Consider the following 18,696-nt stretch of genomic DNA (forward strand, 5'->3'; position numbering starts at 1 on the left):
CATTGTTTGTTGTTTGTCCTTCATTCTTAAAGAGAATCAAAGACATCAGGAGGGTGATGTATTGACTTGGAAGTGAATTAGATTTAAATGAGTCAGAGCTGTGTCAAATTATCAGCCTCACTCTCTCCTCCAGAGTCATCAGTATCTATCAGAGTCCAGTGGCAAGACAGGTCAAGAAGACTGACAATAGCCCCAAATGCAGTGGGAGACCTTGGCCTTTTTAAGCTAAGATCTTTCCCAGGTCTCAGTTTATCTGACCAATATTCATTCAAAAACTAGGCCATCCTTTGCCTCAGTTTAACCACTTCTTGACATCTCTGTAACACTGGACACTGTTAATCACTTTTTCCTTGAAACTCTTGACTCCTTTGATTTTTATGCCAGAGAACATTGATGGTTCACCTTATACCTCTACCACTGTACTCTGTCTCTTCTTATTCATTGTAAAGTATGGATTCCCCAAAGCTCCATCTCCAGTTAACTTTATAATCTTTCCCTTGAGAATATCATTCACTCCTATGCCTTCAACTTGTACCACTATGTATATCACCTTCATATCTCCAGCCTCAAGTCCATTCTGAGCTCCAGACTCACATTTCCAGCTTCCTGATAGATATCTTCATCTTTATGTCCTGCTGGCATCTCAAACTCTGAAACTGTATTCATCATATTCCTACCTAACCAAACCTATTCTATCTCTTGTCTTCCTGTTTTGAATAACAGTACCACCATTCTCCCAATGAGTGAATGAATGAATCAACCAACAAACATTTATTAAGCAGCCATCATGCACTGAGTACACAAAGACAAAAGTGAAGCAATCATTACCTTTGAGGGCATTACAGTCTAGCTAGAGGGGACAACAGGTACATACATAGGTATGCACAAAGGAAATAAAAATTAGATACAAGGAAATTGTTGGGTGCAGAGGGGAGGTAGTAGCAACTGGTGAGATCAGGAAAGGCATCATGTAGAAGGTGGTACTTAAACTGCATATTGAAAGAAAATGGAGAAATAATGAGAATTTCTCAGAAATCTGAAAAATTGTGATAAGGAAAAATTGTGTTTTAGGCATGCCAATGCAAGAAAGAACCAAAAAAAGGCAGAGAAGTGGGAAATAGAGTGTAATGTTTGAGGAATGTTAAGAAGACCAGATTAAGTAGATCATAAAGTACGTAAAGTGGAGTAGTATGTAATAAGAGTGAAAAAGTAGGTTGGATCTCAGTCATGAAGGACTTTAGATGACAAAAAACAGTATTTATATTTGCTCCCAGAGATAAGAAGTCCTTGGAGCTTGTTGCATAAGACAGTGACCTTATTAGATTTATACCTTAAGAAAATCACTTTGTTGACTGTTTGGAGAATGGATTAAAGTAGGGAAAGAATCGAAGCTAAAAGACCAATGAGGAAGCCATCGCAACACTCTAGACAAGAGATGACGAGAGTCTGAACTAGGGTGATGGTGTGACAGCAAGCAAAGTAGGATCTTTTGCTGTTTTTGTTTTAATGTAATCAAGTGCCTTTGGTTGAATCTTGCCTTTATCAACCAAGAGTCTTTACTAGGAGTAGAGCACAGAAACAAGAGTTTCTTTAACTAGAAACAGTATATGTATTTGTATTGTTAATGTGATTAAAGATCTTCCCCCCTCATTAATGGAGCTGGGAAGATTTGTAGGAAGGCCTACACCTAATGAGGCACTGGTTCTCAAAGGTTGTGATGCCCTCTGGCTCTAAAATAATGTATAAATACTCTGAGGGTGAGGTTTTGCTTTGGGGTTTACTAACTGGAAGTGTCTGTTTGGTCAGATAAGCTGCTAAGGAGCCCTCCTGGCTTTGAAAATCCAGATGTTGGTGCTTCCCTCTCTGGTAACAATAGTCAGACAGTTGGATCTGTCTGTTGACCTGTCAGACATTTGGAAGCATGCCTGTTGATTTTGATTTCTCTGTATTTTCTCTGAAGTTCAAGTGCTGACTTTTCCCCTGAAATAAGTGAATGATACATGTGCTTGATTAAAGTGATTGTTAACCCCTCAAAAGTTGCCTTTCCTTTTATAAATACAGATCTAAGAGCCTGTGATAGCAGCCTCCCCTTTCTCTCCAACCCTTGTGTATGTCAGGGTACTTGCTGATGCTGATGGATGTGTGAGAGCAAAGAAGAGAACAGATTTGAGAGACATGATAGAGGTTGAAGTGATGATGTTTGATAGCTGATTGGATATTTGGTGTGAATGAGCATAAAGAGTCAAAGATAACACCAAAATTAAAAAACCAGAGTACCTGGAAGGATGATGCTTTTGACAGAAATAGAGAAGTTTACAAGAGACATAGGTTGGGAATGGGTAAGGAAAAGTAATAAGTAATGAAGTATTATTGCATTGTAAGAAATGACAAACGTGAGGAATTTGGAGAAACAGGGGTATTTGTAAGAAGTAATACAGAGTGAAGTGAGCGGAACCAATAAAACAATGTACATAACAAATTATACAGTAATGTAAATGAAAACTTTAATAGGAGGAAGTTAAATCTGAGTATTGAACCAATGAGGTTCTCAGAGAAGAGATAATGATAAATACCTTTCTTGGCTGAGGTATGAGAAAACTAGGTCAGAATGTTTTACAAATTGGCAGAAATGGTCTGTATGAAATGCTTTTACTTCGTTGTTTTTCCTTTTTGAAAGAGTGTGTTTGGTCTAGGAGAGAGTGGATGGGAAGTAATAGTGAAGTAAAGACAAGTTATAAATGAGGTACATTTGTTAAGAAAGCAAAATTATATTTATTATTATATATTTCAAGAAAAATTGTAGTGTTTGACATGAATTAGGAACATCTTGTAGGAAAACATTCAAAGTAAATTATATTAAATCATTACAGAGAAATCATATTGTCTGCATCTTTCAATTGATTGTGTGAGCATAATAATATGGTGTGCTTTAACATGCTATTTAAAAATTTTGCCTTTTCTTATACAAGGATGCCTCATATAGATTCTTCACTCAAGGGAAGGGACTGCTTCGTTTTTGCTTTGTATCTCAAGAACCTAGCACGTTGATGTGTGTGAGTAGGCACTCCATGAATGTTTGCTATATTGAATTGAAAGTAGGCAACCAGGTTGACATTAATTGATAGATCGATTGCCTTTTCGAGTCAAAATAAGGCATGAGAATTTTTCCAGTCTTATGGTATCCTGACTTCTGTTGGGTAATTTTGAGCATTGATCCCTCCCTTATGTGACCTCCAACATGGATTTCCTCTCTAGTCAGTTGCTCTTTTCACCCTTGTTCTCTTTAGTACCATTCCCACTTCTTAATACTGGGGGACATCAGAAATTTTGATACTAGAATTAAGATATGCCAGTTTTATTGTTATTGATGGGGGCAAAAAGGTTTGTTATAGAAGTCATTAAAGATCTTTCCAGATTCTGTCAGTTTATTGTCTACTTTAAGTTTATTCTTAAATGCATTGACATAATCAGATTTAATTGGGTCTTGTAACTACATTTTTGTATACTTGTTTTTCTTCCTATTGCTCCTTGGTGATTTATAAGCCTATATTGCTCATGATCTTATACCATTCTCCCCCATAAGATTTAACAAACAACTTTATATTATAATTTGATGTTGCCTTTGGCTGCCACATCTTTCTGCTTGGCAAGGTGATTAAGTATTTGCTGACTGTAGAGGCTTCTGGACTTCTTTAGTCTCTTTGTTGTGGATATTGATTTACATCAATTAAACCTAAATTTTCTTTGAAAATAGTGGTAGTCTGTGTCTGTATCTGTTCCTTTTTTCCCTTCCTAAAGTTTGATGGCAGCAACTTATTTAAGTAATTCTAATTGGGGTTGCTTCAATTGCATGCCATTTCTTATTTTTCTTCTTTCTGCTAGTTTGTTATTGATTTTGATTTTTGCAATAAGCTGGTAGTTGTACCATATACAGCTGATTTGGAAATGACTCTCACATCAGTAACAAGTGATTTCTTTTCGTCAAAATGTTTCTTTCCTTCCTTCCTTCCTTCCTTCCTTCCTTCCTTCCTTCCTTCCTTCCTTCCTTCCTTCCTTCCTTCCTTCCTTCCTTCCTTTCTTCCTTCCTTCCTTCCTTCCTTCCTTCTTTCCTTCCTTCCTGCATTTCTTCCTTCCTTCCTTCTTGTCTTTCTTCTTTTCTTTCCTTCTTTCCTCCCCCTCCACTCCTTCAGCACCTCGAAGATTTTTTTAAAGAAAACCTGCATGGTATATCAGCATGAAACTTCAGTATAGCCTGCAATCCTTTGCTCTGTCTTAGTTCTTACTCCTAAACCATGCTTTTCAAGATACTCTTTATTCTTTCCATATGTCTACCTTTGCATTGAAGTAAATAAGCATTAAAATGCATATGGCTTGAATTTGGAGATTTTTCAAAATTTTAGTAGAATTTCAAAATCTCCTCATCCTCAGTGATAGCTGTCATAAACTTTACTACTTTCCTGAAGATATTTTTTTCAGATATTTAATGTGAGCATTTTTATATGCCTGAGAGAAATGAACAAAATCATGTCTGAAGAATTAAAAAGCCATATCACACAGAGGGCAATAGAACAGCACATGGTGGGTGTGACACACAAGCTGCAAAATAACAACCCAGAACAAACTTTGAAGCATAGCAGACAAAAAGCATATTATCAGAGAAATATATGAGAGAGAAAAATAAGTTGTTTCATGGTGCAAAGACAAGGAATTCCTCATGGACATCTTCTGGGTGCTCCACTGGTATTCTTGAGATGTCAGAAGAAAATGAGGAAGACTTTCAGCATGTTGGGGATACTGCCTTGAAGAGCTTATGGGAGGACATGGATAAAAATTATGCAGGATGCTTAGGAGCAGATTAGAGGAGCTGTATTCTGTAGCATTGGAGGGGAAATCCCAATTGATGATCACAAATCTATTTCAATATAATCAGCACTGCAATGTGAAATAATGATGATATTATTTTTTGTCCTTACATATATACTAAAACCAACACCACCAACTCATTTATCTAAATCTCCAAAGAAATCATGTGGACCATGTTTCCCTTTTGCTACAATATCATTTTGCCTTTTGACTTCATCTCTAGTGGGAAAAGAATGACTTATACATTTTAGTTCCTGCAGTAATTCATCAACTGGTCACAAGAAAAGGATCTTACATTTTGAGTACCAACAGCTAAGGTAATGTTTATAATGTAGGACAGGCCTGCACAACCTGCAGCCTGCCAAAGGATTTCAAGCTACCCAAGAAAAATGTAGAGGAACACATCCTCTACATTTTTCATGGACCACAGGCTGTGCAGGCCTCATCTAAGGGGTTGCTCTGGCAAAAAAATTCACTACCAAGTGACCATCCTACTCATGCTGAGCCTCTCCATAGTAAGCTAGGCTGGTACTCATAAAGCCAAGTTGGTCTTTTGCAAGAATGATATTCAAAGCCTTTCTACAATGGAAGATTCTTGTCAGTTTGCACCTTGTTGGCATAGTATTCAAGAACTCAGATGGTTTACCTACCCTCTAGGACAAAGTATTAGAATAGTACATTGTAGAGGCTCTATACATAGTCAGAATTTAATACATTGCTTTACTTTCCCCAGCCATCTTTCATTTGTATGTCTCTTGAAGAAGTCTTTCTTGGTCATCCCTATGCAGATGCTTCTCAGATTTGCTTGGCCAGCCCTAACTTCCTAGTGGACATCTTGAAAGGATATCTTATAGACATCTTAAATTCAATATATCCAAAGCTGAACTCATTATTTCTTCCACAAACCCTCTCTTCTTCCTAATTTCTCTAAAACCCTCTCAGTCACCCTGGCTAACAATCTAGGTTTCATCCTTGACTTCTCACTTTCTTTTATCCATCTATATATATTCTGTTGCCAAAGTCCTCTTGATTTTTTACCTTTATAACTTTTCCTGTATGTGCCCACTTCTGTCTTTGGACACTGCTACTCCCCTGGTGAAGGCCCCTCATCATCTTACACCTGGATTGTTGTAATAGCCTATTGTTTGGTCTCCCTACTCAGTCTCTTCCCATTCCAGTCTAGTCTCCACTCAGTTGTCAAAGTCATCTTCCTGAAGCACAAGCCTTAACCATGCCACCCTCCTACTCAAAAAACTCCAGCAGTTTCCTGTAACCTCCAGGGTAAAATGCCAAGATTTCTGTTTGGCATTAAAAACCTCTAAAAACCTGTCCCTCTCTCTACCTTTCTAGAATTCTTACACACACATACACACACACACACACACGCACGCACACATGCACGCACACACACACAGCATGCACTGTGATCCAGAGACGAGACTCCTTGTTATTCCACACAAAGGAGGCTCATCTTCTGGCATAAGGCATCTTCACTGCTTGTCTCCCATGCCTGGAATTCTCCCCTCATCTCCATCTCTTGTCTTCTGTGGAGTTACAACTAAAATCTCACCTTTTATAGAAAGTTTTCCTGATCTCCTTTAATTCTCCTACCATCTCTCTATTGATTATTTACAATTTCTCTAGCCTCTAGTTGATTTGTATAGTTTTTGGAATATTCTCTCCCCTATTAGACTGTTTTTGATTTTCTTTGTATCTCCAGCACTTATCCCAATGCCTGACATGCAGCAGGTCTTAATAACTGTTCACAAATTGGCTGAAAGTAAAGTTTCCAATAATAGATTTGTTAATTTTTCAATTTGTTTGTTTTAGATACAGAAAATTCAGGGAAATTCTTTCAACTTGGTAATTGATCCTACTTGTAAGCATTCTTTAAAAATGAGAGCTACCGTGCATTTCAGTTGTAGAAAGAATGGACTTTGGAGTGAGTGGAGTCAATCTATTTATGTTGGTAAGTCAATCTATTCATGTTGGTTCTTATTCATGGATATAATTGTAAAGTTATATAACTCTAAAAACTCTTCCAGGGTTAGTACAAGATTGGTCTTAACTTCACCTGTATTTCAAATTTCATTTGGACTGATTTTCTAATGGTCTTCTGCCTTAGACATTTAGTATTTGAAACTGGATGTCCTGGAGCATCTCAAATTCAGTATAACACAATTCTTATCTTTCTCTCTAAATGTACCCCCTTCCTAATTTCCCTCAACCTAGTCACTGAAGTTTATAACTTTAGTGTTGGGATTTCTCACACTCCCCTCACACCCCAAATCCAACTAATTACCAAATTTTTACCTCCATGGCATCTTTCAAATTTCTCTTCACCTCCTTTTCTCCTTAAAAGGTCACCAGTCGAGAATCAGAGGCAAAGATTGGTTTCTCCAGTTACATAAGACTTCAGGAAAGCCCCAGAGTTCACTATGACCCATCTTTCTGACAGGGTAATAATCTTGGCACTTAATTACCCCAGGAGATAAATGGAGTGAAAGTGACACATAACAAATGATCAGGCACACTACCAATCTTCCCTTGAAGCAAAAAGCACCCTTATAACTTGAAAATGTGGCTATGCTTTCTTGAAATGAACTAGTACTAGACTTCGTACTGGTCAGCTCAGAACCAGGATTTCTGCTGAGCTAGGTGGTGGGGCAATGGTTTCAGGCCCTTGTCAACTCTCTCCTGGACTATTGTAGTATTTATTCTCCTAGTTAATCCTCCTACCTTTAGCCTCTTTCCTGTCTAAACCATCATCCACAATGGCCAAAATGTAGATTTTCTGAAACGTAAGCATTTCCATGACATTATCTTACTCCATAAACTCCCATTGCCTCAAAGATCAAATATAAACTCTCTGACAATTTAAAGTCCTTGATAACCAATCTCCAAGCTGTCTTTCTAGTCTATTACATATGTACCATTCCCCTTCATATATGCCACAATCCAACTGAAATGGCTTTCTTGTACCTCGTGTGACAATCATCTCTGACTTCTCACTGGCTGCCCCACATGCCTGAAATCTAGTCTATGCTTACCCTGCTCTTGTTTCCTTGAAAACTTGGCTCAAGCATCATGTTCTGGATAACTTTTTTCCTGATTCCTTCATTTTTTTGAGTGTGATCCACCCACAAATTACCATGTATTTATTTGGTATATATTTTGCATCTACTTAAAAAGGAGACAAAAAGTTGTCTTCCCCAATAGAATATGAGCTCCTCAAGGTTAGAAACTGCTTCATTTTCCTCTTTGTCTCCCCAGGACCTAGAATAGTATCCGACACATCGTAGGTGCTTAATAAATGCTTATTAATTGATTGTATGCATTGAAAATCATCAAGAATTAGAGGCAAGTATTGACTTAGTCACTTATATATGACTTCAGAAAAGTCCTAGCCTTCATTATGGCCCACCTTTCTGACAGGGTAATTATCTCAGCCTCTATTTATCCCAAGAGATAAGTGGAGTGAAAGTGGGCCATGAGACTCAGACACATTTCCATTCTTTCTCTGAAGAAAATGGGACCCTTAAAGTCTGAAAATATGACCATGCCTTCTTGAAATGAACTAACTGTCCCCTTTGAATTGGTCAGCTCAGTGCGAGGGTTTCTGCTGAGCCAGGTGATAAGGCAAGAAACAGTTTAATGAACATTTCCCATGGAAGTAGGAAATTAAAAAAAAAAGTGATCTGTCACTTCCATGACCATGTGTCACATCTGGCTTATGGGAGAATCTCTGACATTTCACATTCTGTGTCTGTCTGGAAGCACACATTTAATCCAAGCCTGTGGGCAATGTTCCGCAGGCTGACCCAAGAGGCAGATGTCTGTGAAGTAGGTTTTGAGGGGTACAGAGACACCTACATACATCTACCCCACCCCATCCCACCCACTCCAAATCCATCACACCATTAGTGTATGGTATAATACACTAAACCTTATCCTATCCTGTAAGTGTCTAACCTGATTATCTCCCAATAGGACATTCTGCTTTGTTTAGGGATGAGATGGAAAAAGGTTTGGAGTATGATGCTTCATCCTGGGAGAGCAAGCTGGCACCATCTTGGGGATCCAGAATGAGGGTACTGGAGGGGAGGAGGAATGAGGAAGGGAGCCAAAAAGCCAGGAAGTCTAACAAAGCCCTCTTCGCCCACAACATTTTGCTCACAATCAGTCCTGCCCTTTTTGTCCTAGCCCATCCTCACATAGAGATCGGGCTAGCAAATGGATTGTTACTTCATTGGTATCAGGAATTTTCTGCAACTTGTATTTATAGAGAGAATAGCATAGTGCCTGGCATAATAAGTGGCTGGTGGAGCTTAATAATTATTTATTGACTGATTGATTGTGGAGAGTTGTCTAGGGCAGTGAGAGGGACTTGCCCAAGGTCACATAGTCAATTTGTGTCAGAGGTCAGATGAACCTAATAAAAAGAGAAAGTGGGAGGCGGTGCTTAGGAGGAGGGGAACTCTGAGCGGGACACTGATCTTTATAATACTATTTGTTCATTTTAAGATCGTTATGGAATTCCTAAAACATGTACATATTGGTCTGATTCTTTTGATTACATGATTCCCACCCCCACCAACATTTTACGTTTTATAGCCTGCACTGCTAGAGTGGCCAGAGACAGCTAAACATATCAGCAGGGGAGCTGGAAACTAAACTGAATTCCCTTTTCATGAAAGTTGCAAGTTCCTATGTGGAAAGTGAAAAGACTTGGGGGAAATCGCTGTGAATTAAGACTTAGGAGACCTGGATTCTAGACCCAACTCTGTCCCTGACTCTCTGTGTGACTTTGGACAAGTTCCTTCCTGTCTCTAGTTCCTTCCTCAGTTTCTTTCTCTTTGAAATGAAGGGGTTGGTTGGAATAGATGATCTCTCAGGTCCCTTCCAAATTTAACATTCTCTAATTCTGTGCACCGCATCCCCCTGGCCCAGCTGTGCAGAGAGTAAAATTGTTATTTGTAATGAGATTTTATTTTGAGCCTCCCTTAATTTAATATTCACTTCCTGCCTTGGATATTTCTTATCATTATTGTTTCCTAAACAGCAGAGTCCTCGTTTGAATCCAGGCTCATTATCATTTCCCTCCAGGTGTACTTCAATGCTGTTATCTATAGTAAATCCTATCTCATTTATTTCCACTGGGTTCAGAGAAGATGAGCTGATTAATATTCCTACTTGCCTTATAAATCCATCCTTTCTGGAATTTACTCTCCTGCTCAGTTTAGGATCATTAGTGAATTTAATCAATATAGGCTTTCCATTTTCATCAAGATGATTAATAAACATAATAGGAAGTCCAGGCCCCTCTGGGACATAGTGCATGACTGTTCCTTACCCCTTGAGGGGATAGCAATAATTATACTCTGCTTGGGGCCGATCAGATACATTTTTTAACCTTCTCATTCTTCTCTTCTAAATCACTCTCTCCACCTTGGCTTCTAATTGGCATCCTATAGCTGACCATCTGGGTATGAGTTAGTAATAGTATTAAATGAGATAAAACTTGAGGTCTTCCAGTCTCATGTAGGGTTCAGCCACCCTAACAACTTTTACTTATCTAGTCCTTAGTGATATCTCCATAAGTGAAATAACTTATCAAACAATCAGTTTTACACACCTTATTTCACGTGATCCTCCCAGCAGTTCTGTGTGAGGGGGTTTGGTTCTGTACTGTCTTGGGAAAAAGGGTGTGCTCCTTAGTGAGAAGTTCAGCCAACGAGCAGTTGGAGGAGTATGTAGTCATTCACTTTTTTTCCATGCAAAACATATTTCTATATTAGTCATGTTGTGAAAGAAAACACGGAGGAAAAAAAAACACTAAAAAAAATAAAGCAACAAAGCAATGTACTTCAGTCTGCATTCAGATTCCATTAATTTTTTCTCTGGAGGTGGATAACGTTTTTAGTTATAGTTCCCTTATAATTGCTTGAATCTTTGTGTTGCTGAAAATAGCTAGGTCATTCACAGTTCTTCATCGTACAATATTACTGTTAATGTGTACAATCATCTCCTGATTCTACTTATTTCATTCTGCATCAGTTCATGTAAGCCTTTCCAGTTTTTTTCTGAAAGTACCTTTTTCATCATTTCTTCCATTAAGTTCATATGCCACAATTTGTCCAGCCATTCCTCAATTGATGGGCACCCCCTCAATTTCCCGTTCTTTCCTACCACAAAAAGAGCTGCTATAAATATTTTTTGTACATATAGGTGATTTTCCTTCTCTTTCTCCCCCTTCCCCTTTTATTTTAAATCTCTTTGGGACACAAGTCTAGTGATGGTATTTCTGGGTGGAAGGGTATGCACAGTTTTATAGTCCTTTGTAGCCATCCACTCTTACATCACAGGTAAATTGTCCTAACTGCTTTTGCAGCTCTGGATAGACTGGGTATGGCAGAGGCAGCCTGCAGCTGCTACTCCCCTGGAATAGGAGGCTTTCCATCAAACCAACCAAAACCATTCCAGAGACTTTGTAAAAACCTTTCTCCCAGATGGGGAAACACATCATGCCTGGAGGAAGCTCACTCTCTTGTCTCATGCAGTCTTAAACCATTTGGAAATGAAAAAAAAGATGAAAATCTTTGCTCTGCAGTTATGGAGAGAGAGGGGAAGGGGTTTCCTCAAAGCTGTCACCCTCTGTTGTTGGGTGTCCTGTTTTACCGGCCATCAGTGCCTCCATTTCCTTCACCCCAAGAGTAAAGACTCTAGCTGTCAGTTCTTAATCTGAGGTCAGTCGATGTATCCAGAGCTTCAAGGCAGTTGATGGCTCACGTACTAATTTATGTAAGTCTTACTACTCTCATTTTGCTGATAAGAAGATTGAGGCTCAGTAAGATTTGTTGATATACCCTAGTAATTAGCAGAGGTCCATAGGTGTGTGCCTTCGGCTCTAAGGCACAACCTTGCATTTCCTCCTTGATGGCAAATTCTTTGAGGATGGATTTGATTTTGGGAGGTAGCCAAGGAGCATTCAGAGCCAAGTCTAACATATATAGTAAATGATCTAAGGATCAAATATCCCAGCACTGGTTTGAATCTCTGAACTTCATGTGCTTTTCAAATGTAAATTGACAAGTTTGGGCTAGATGACCTATAAGGTACTTTTCAACTGTATGATCCTAGAAGCCTGTGATTTATCAAATTAGCTCATCTCTGACTAGGGCTGCTAGGTGGCACAGTGGATAAAGGAAGACTCATCTTCCTGAGTTCAAATCTAGCCTCAGAAACTTACTAGCTGTGTGACCCTGGGCAAGTCACTTAATTCTGTTTGCCTCAGTTTCTTCATCTATAAAATGAGCTAGAGAGGGAATGGCAAACTATGCCATTATCTTTGCCAAGAATACCCCAAATGGTGTCAGGAAGAGTTGGTTGTAACTAAAAAAGTAACTGAAACAACTGAAAACATCTTTGGCTTTGAAATCAGAGCACCTGAGCAAATCACTTTAGGACTCAGTTTTCTCATTTGTAAAATGAGGATATTAGACTAGATAGTTTGAGGTCCCTTCCAACTCTAACCCTTTGATCATAATATTGCTTTGATAAAAAAAATAACAATTATTATGAAATGATTGTGATAAACTGGAAAGACCAACAGATTTGAAGTTAGAAGACCTGCTCTTGAATTCTACTTTTAATTCCTGCGTGACTTTAAGGAAGTTATTTCACCTCTATGGGCTTCAATGTCATTGTTGTTGTTTCCTTCTTTAAAAAGAGGAAGGGCAACTAAATGATTCTAGAGGTATCTCACACCCCTAATCCATGATCCTGTGAAATGAGAAGACCCAGATTCAATACAGTGGTTGCAGTAGTCTAGCTGATCAGTCCAAGACACCTTTCAATGGGATCTATGAGGTCAAAACTATTTTTATGATAATACTAAGACTTTTTAGTTTGTAACATCAATGGATACAGCCCACATAAACAAAAGCTCTTTGGGGGGAGGTCCTCAATAATTTTTAAGAGTATAAAGGGATTCTGAGAGCAAAAGTATAAGAATCTGTGCTCTAGTCTATAACTTTGTACTCCTTTTCCAATAAGCAGTTGAAATACTCTCTTTACCTTGCTGTAGGAAATGGGAACTATTGTTATTCAAGTCAGTCAACAAGTATTACTGGCTGAGCACTATAGACACTTGTTATTGAGTTCTTTCAGTCCTGTCTTACTTTTCTATGACCTCATTTGGGGTTTTCTTGGCAAAGATACTGGAGTGGTTTGCCATTTCCTTCTCCAGCTCATTTTACAGATAATTAAAACTGAGGCAAACAGGCTTAAGTGACTTGTTCAGGGTCATGCAGCTAGTAAGTGTCTGAAGCCAGACTCAGAAAGATGAGTCTTCCTGATTCCAAGGTTAGTGCTCTATCTATCCGCTGGGCCACTTAGCTGCCTCTTTCCCTCCACCCTCACCCCCAATTGACCAGGCACTGTGATAAATGCCTGAGACACAGAGAAGGGGAAAAAGAGCCCTTGTCCTTAAGGAGCTCAAGTGATAATGGAGAAGGAAGGCATAAAAATAACAAGGTCCATATAAGAGGTAGAGAGGCAGTCTAATATTAGGAAGAAGACTAGGACTCAGAAAACCCATGTTCTAATTCTGAGTGAGGAGATGCTCTCTACCAGCGCTACTCAGCTACTGCTATGCATCTTACAGTCTCGGAGATTCCTGGGGCATTGAGAAGTTAAATAACTTGTTCTAGGTCCCACAGGTAGCATGTGTGAGAGGTACGGCTTGAATTCAGGTCTTATTGAGACTAAGCTTTCAATTCATTAAAACAAGCTGGATAAAGGGCTGCTTTTTAGGTGGAGTAACATTCTACCTTTAGGTTGGATTGTTTCACTGGTTAACCTTTCACTCTCCAGTATCACCTGGCATAGAGCATGGCCCAGAGGGAATCCTTTTGGACTGGGTGGGGTGAGGATGAAGGAGGGAAAGATCAAGACCCTGGGGAGACCCTGTGCATCTAGAAGACAGTATACAGCCACAAAGCACTGCAGGAGAATGAGAGTTGGGGTGCAAAAGGTGGATTGAACCCACCTCACTGTTTTGCTAGGCTCAGCCCTTCTAGAAAACAATACTTCCTGTTGCCAAACGTTTTGCTCCCTAGTGGAAGGAGCAGTTTTATTTTTATCACTATTCAGTATCACCTTCTCTTCCTCAACTGTGCTCTGTCTTATCTTTAGGTCTAACTTCCTATTTTCTCATTTTTTTTCCATTTGAAAGCTTTCTTAACTTCCTGAATGTTATATTTCTTTACTATCTCTTGTTTACCAAAATCCCTTATTTATTTATTTTTAGAATGCTCACATTTGAGTCTAATGGTGAGATTTTAGTTTTCTGAATCTTATTATCTATCTTGCCCCCTACCCCCACTCCAATATTCTTAATGAGACCCAAATACCCTATGTAAGAAAAGGAATTCTGAAAACAAGAAAAAAGTTCCCATGATAGTGGATTGGCAGAGGAAAGCTGGCATCTGAGCCAATGCCTTGACAAACTTCCTAGAGAAAGCATCTCTGAGCTTGTTTCTAATTGGCTCCCTCAGACAGTTTTAGCTTTCTTGATTCCAATCTACTGTGAATATTCTCTGTCAGTCACCAGGCACCACAGTTCCTTACAAACTAAAAATTGGCTGTAGACTTTAATGTGCTGAGCTAAATTCTGAGAGCCTAAGGGAGTAAATTAATGGTTGACTCAGGTTTAAAATGTGATTTTTAGTTACCTAATTTTATTCAAGATGTGTGCCTTGTGTACATGATTTGTTACTCATAGATGCATTTGCATTAAGGGAGGAAAACATTTTTTTTTGAATTTGTCATGATGTAAAAACAAAGGTCTTGGAATTATTCAACTGTGGTTTTATAGCTGTGATTCATCCCTGACTGCCAGTGAATCTCCTGTAAAATTAATACTAATAACTTGCCTCTCTTCAACAAGAAGCCCAAGTCCTCTACTCTGTCATGGGGTATATCTTCCAAGGGTGTGCCACAGTAGGTTAGAGTATGACACTCCCCAGTGTCAGAGGAATCTGCGAAAATGAGCACCTACTCTCACAATCAAGGAATGAAGATTGAAGTGGGTCTCATGGAATGCAATGAGTTGGAGGATATTTCTCTAGCTAATGCTTATTAGCATTATTTTTAATATTCACCACATTTTTTCCTGTGTCTTTTTGTACGTGGGAAAACTTCGCCACTAGCCAAGAGACTAGCAAGGATTTAAACTGGAATGAGTCTTAGAGAATCTCTAGGCCAGGTGGGACCTGACCCTAACTGTGGCCTCAAGGCTGCAGGTTCCCAGCCCTGATGGTAGTCTAATTTCATGTATAATAAAGAGCTAAGGCTAGCCTCACACCATCTGGGAGAAAAGATGGGGCTGGAAAGCTGATCTCCATCCAGCCAGAAGGATGGATTGATTGGTTTCCTGGCTTGAAGGCTTCCTGGACCAGATTATAAGAATCAGTTCTTATAAGGCCCATTCCAATGGATGACTTCTTTCTCAGCTTCTATAATAAGAAAGAGACCTACATGCTTTCATTGAACTCAGCAGTAGTTTCCTTGTGTTGTCTTTTCATTCTGACACCTCAGCTCTCTCCCTTCTTTTGCTTTACTCTGGGTTGGGACTTTGGGTTGGGACTCTGGCTTTGTCTAGGAATTCTGACCTGATCTGGTATCTTTTTTCTAACTTTTCTTCTAGTGATAGAATTGTCGTCCATATGTCTTTTGCTTAACACCTAACCAGTCCCCTGGATCTGATTCTGTTAGAACTTGTATTTGGCTACTCCTCTCTATCTAGATTTTGGATATTTATCCCATTAATAAGGATAATCTATCCCATTAATAAACAGGAAGGACAGCAAAGTGTAATAGGATAAGTGTGTTGGCAATTGGGAGACCTAGATATTAATCCTAGTTCTACCAAGAAATAGCCATATGACCTTATTTGGGCCTCAAATTGAATTTCTATAATAAAAGGGAATTGAACTGGGTGAATTTTAAGGTTAATTCAGTGAGATTTCTTTGAGTTTGTACTGTGTGTGGAGAGAACAGGTACTAGGGAAGATGTAAAGTTTAAACAAGATATGGACTGATCCTGAAATTTTCAAGTATCTACTGCTTCTAGCATTCTGTTTGCGGGTAACTGATTATGTGATGTAGTTTAATGAGTGCTTAAGGGCCCATCTTCCTTCAAATATCTCTCCCCTGGGACAGCTATGGTGCCTAGAATTCTTAACATAAGAAAATTGTCCCTTTTGTATTAAAACATTGTCTTTGTAAAGCCTTCTTATAATGGACATGTTACCTAGTAGGGCTAATACATTTGAAATCCATTAACAATGAGCTTGGGGGCCAGAATTACCATTCTTAGCTTGTAGGCCATAGAAACACAGGTGGTGAGCTGGATTCAGCTATGTGGGCCATAGTTTATTGGCCCCTAAGCTAGAGGAATGTCTCATTAACTAGCCTCAGGGAGCAGTACTCTAGGAGGCATTTGATGGTAGTGTTGATGGGAGGGAATACATAGCTGACAGAACACTGGCTGTGGGTAGATGTGACAATCAGCAAAATTACTAAAGTCAGCTACATCCCCAGCAATGAAAGATATGCAGTGGGTCTCATTATCCCTCACTAGGGAAAAATCAGGATATACACAGACATAGTTAACTCATTTGATTGCCCCTTACTAACCCAGGATCACTTGGGCCAAGCAGGCCCACAACCTCTATCTTTAATCCACTTCCAGTCACTTTGGGTTTGTTGTATGACCATACTAGATTGATTTGGTTCTTAGGTGGACTTCCTGAATCGTATTTCTAAATTCATATTTCTAAAAGATCAGCACGTACCTGTATCTCTTTGGTCATTCATGGATTTGGGACCAGTTCTTCAGTAATGTTAACCTGCTTAGAGTACCTCCAGGAATAAGCACGAATAATAGGGCTTGTTTGTGTAGGCCATTTAATACTAACTTTCTTCCTCATCTTAGTAGCTAGGTGGGGTAATGGAGAGAGTATTGGACTTGGAGTCAGGAAGATACAAGTTCAAATCCATGAAGGCACTTAGTATGGAGGCACTTTATAAATACTTATTGAGTTGCTTGACTGACTGACCCTGGGCAAATCAATTCAGCTCTTAGCCTTAATTTCTCCTCTCTGTGAAAAGAATGATAATAGCACCTACTTCTCAGGGTTGTTTTGAGGAGCAAATAAGATCATATATTATAATGTACCCTAGAGGTCTATTTTTTTTATTAATTTATTTATTTAACTTTTAACATTCATTTTAACAAAATTTTGGGTTCCAAATTATCTCCCCTTTTGTGCCCTCCCCCCCCAAACACCAAGCATTCTAATTGCCCCTATGACCAATCTGTTCTCTCTTCTATCATCCCTCTCTGCCCTTGTCTCCATCTTCTCTTTTGTCCTGTGGGGCCAGATAGCTTTCTATACTCCTTTACCTGTATTTCTTCTTTCCTAGTGGCAAGAACATTACTCGACAGTTGTTCCTAACACTTTGAGTTCCAACTTCTTTACCTCCCTCCCTCCCCACCCCTTCCCTTTGGAGGGCAAGCAATTCAATATAGGCCAAATCTGTGTAGTTTTGCAAATGACTTCCATAATAGTTGTGTTGTATAAGACTAACTATATTTCCCTCCATCCTATCCTGTTCCCCATTACTTCTATTCTCTTTTGATCCTGTCCCTCCCTATGAGTGTCGACTAGAGGTCTATTTTTAGATCAGAAACCTAATCCATGATCAAGATGGAAGCATTGAAAGACCTTATTTCCATGGGCAGCCTAAGGTGAGTTGGCCTCATAGGATAGTCGGCTCATTTTCACAGTCTGTGTGGTCTGAGCTAACTTGGCTCTTTGGGGCCCAGGCACTCTTTGGAGCTATCACTGTTCACCCCACACTGAAACCATAACATAGTATATACAGCAGTGGGTCCTGAATTTCCCAAGGTTCCATATTTTCCAAGGTACTAGAAATATTAGAAAAATAAAGCCAGATCCTGTGAATATTCTTAATTTTTTTTCTTGCATAGTCCTGATAATAATAGCAGATGTTTACACAGCACTTTAAGGACTGGAAAATACTAAGCATACATAATCTCATTTGATCCTCAAAACAGCCTCCTTGAGGTCAGTATTGTAGACATAATGATTTCTGTTTTGTGGATAAGGAAATAGACTCTGAGAGGTTCTGATTAATCTATGGTCACGCTGTTAGTAAAGGACAGAAACAGGTTTGGGTCAGAGGCTTCCTAATTCCATATCCAATGTTCTTTTAGTTCGTCCTGTCTTTACAGTCCAGCCTTATTCCTCACATGCAAGACACTCCATTTCCCAACTTCAAATATTTTTGCTGGCTATGTCCTCCCTCCCTGGAATATTCTCCCTTCTCATTTCTGCCTACTAGCTTCCCTAGTGTCCTTCAAGTCCCAGCCAAAGTCCTACTTCTGCAGGAAGAAACCTTTTCCCAATTCCTTTTAATGCTAGTAATGTAGATATTCTTGAGTATGGGTTAGAGACACAGAACTGCTTCTAGGGAATGTTCAAATGAGGTCCATGTTAACTTGTTTTTTTAAAAATTTTATAACTATTTCAGTGTCATTGGTTTCCTTTGTAATTATATGTATTTTATTTTATCCATTTAAAAATATTATTCTGAAGAGGTCAATGGCCGTTTCACCAGATGATCACAAGGATCTATGCCACACAAAAAAATGAAGAACTCATGTTTTAGACCCTACAACCTGTTCTCCTCATGAGACCTAGTTCCATGTAACTATAGCTTCCATATCTTTAATAGCTAGCACAA

General features: G+C 39.0%; 1 protein-coding gene across 3 annotated transcripts in view; it reads left to right on the forward strand.

Moving 5' to 3' along the window:
* IL5RA (interleukin 5 receptor subunit alpha) overlaps positions 1 to 18,696 on the forward strand; it is a 74,405-nt gene that overhangs the window by 37,363 nt on the left and 18,346 nt on the right. For all 3 annotated transcript variants that reach the window (XM_072598636.1, XM_072598638.1, XM_072598637.1), the window contains one exon: positions 6,694 to 6,832. In XM_072598636.1, coding sequence (XP_072454737.1) covers positions 6,694 to 6,832 — 139 coding nt within the window. The remainder of the gene's footprint in view (positions 1 to 6,693; positions 6,833 to 18,696) is intronic.

This window comes from Notamacropus eugenii, chromosome 3 (genome assembly GCF_028372415.1).
Source record: "Notamacropus eugenii isolate mMacEug1 chromosome 3, mMacEug1.pri_v2, whole genome shotgun sequence".
NCBI lineage: Eukaryota > Metazoa > Chordata > Mammalia > Diprotodontia > Macropodidae > Notamacropus > Notamacropus eugenii.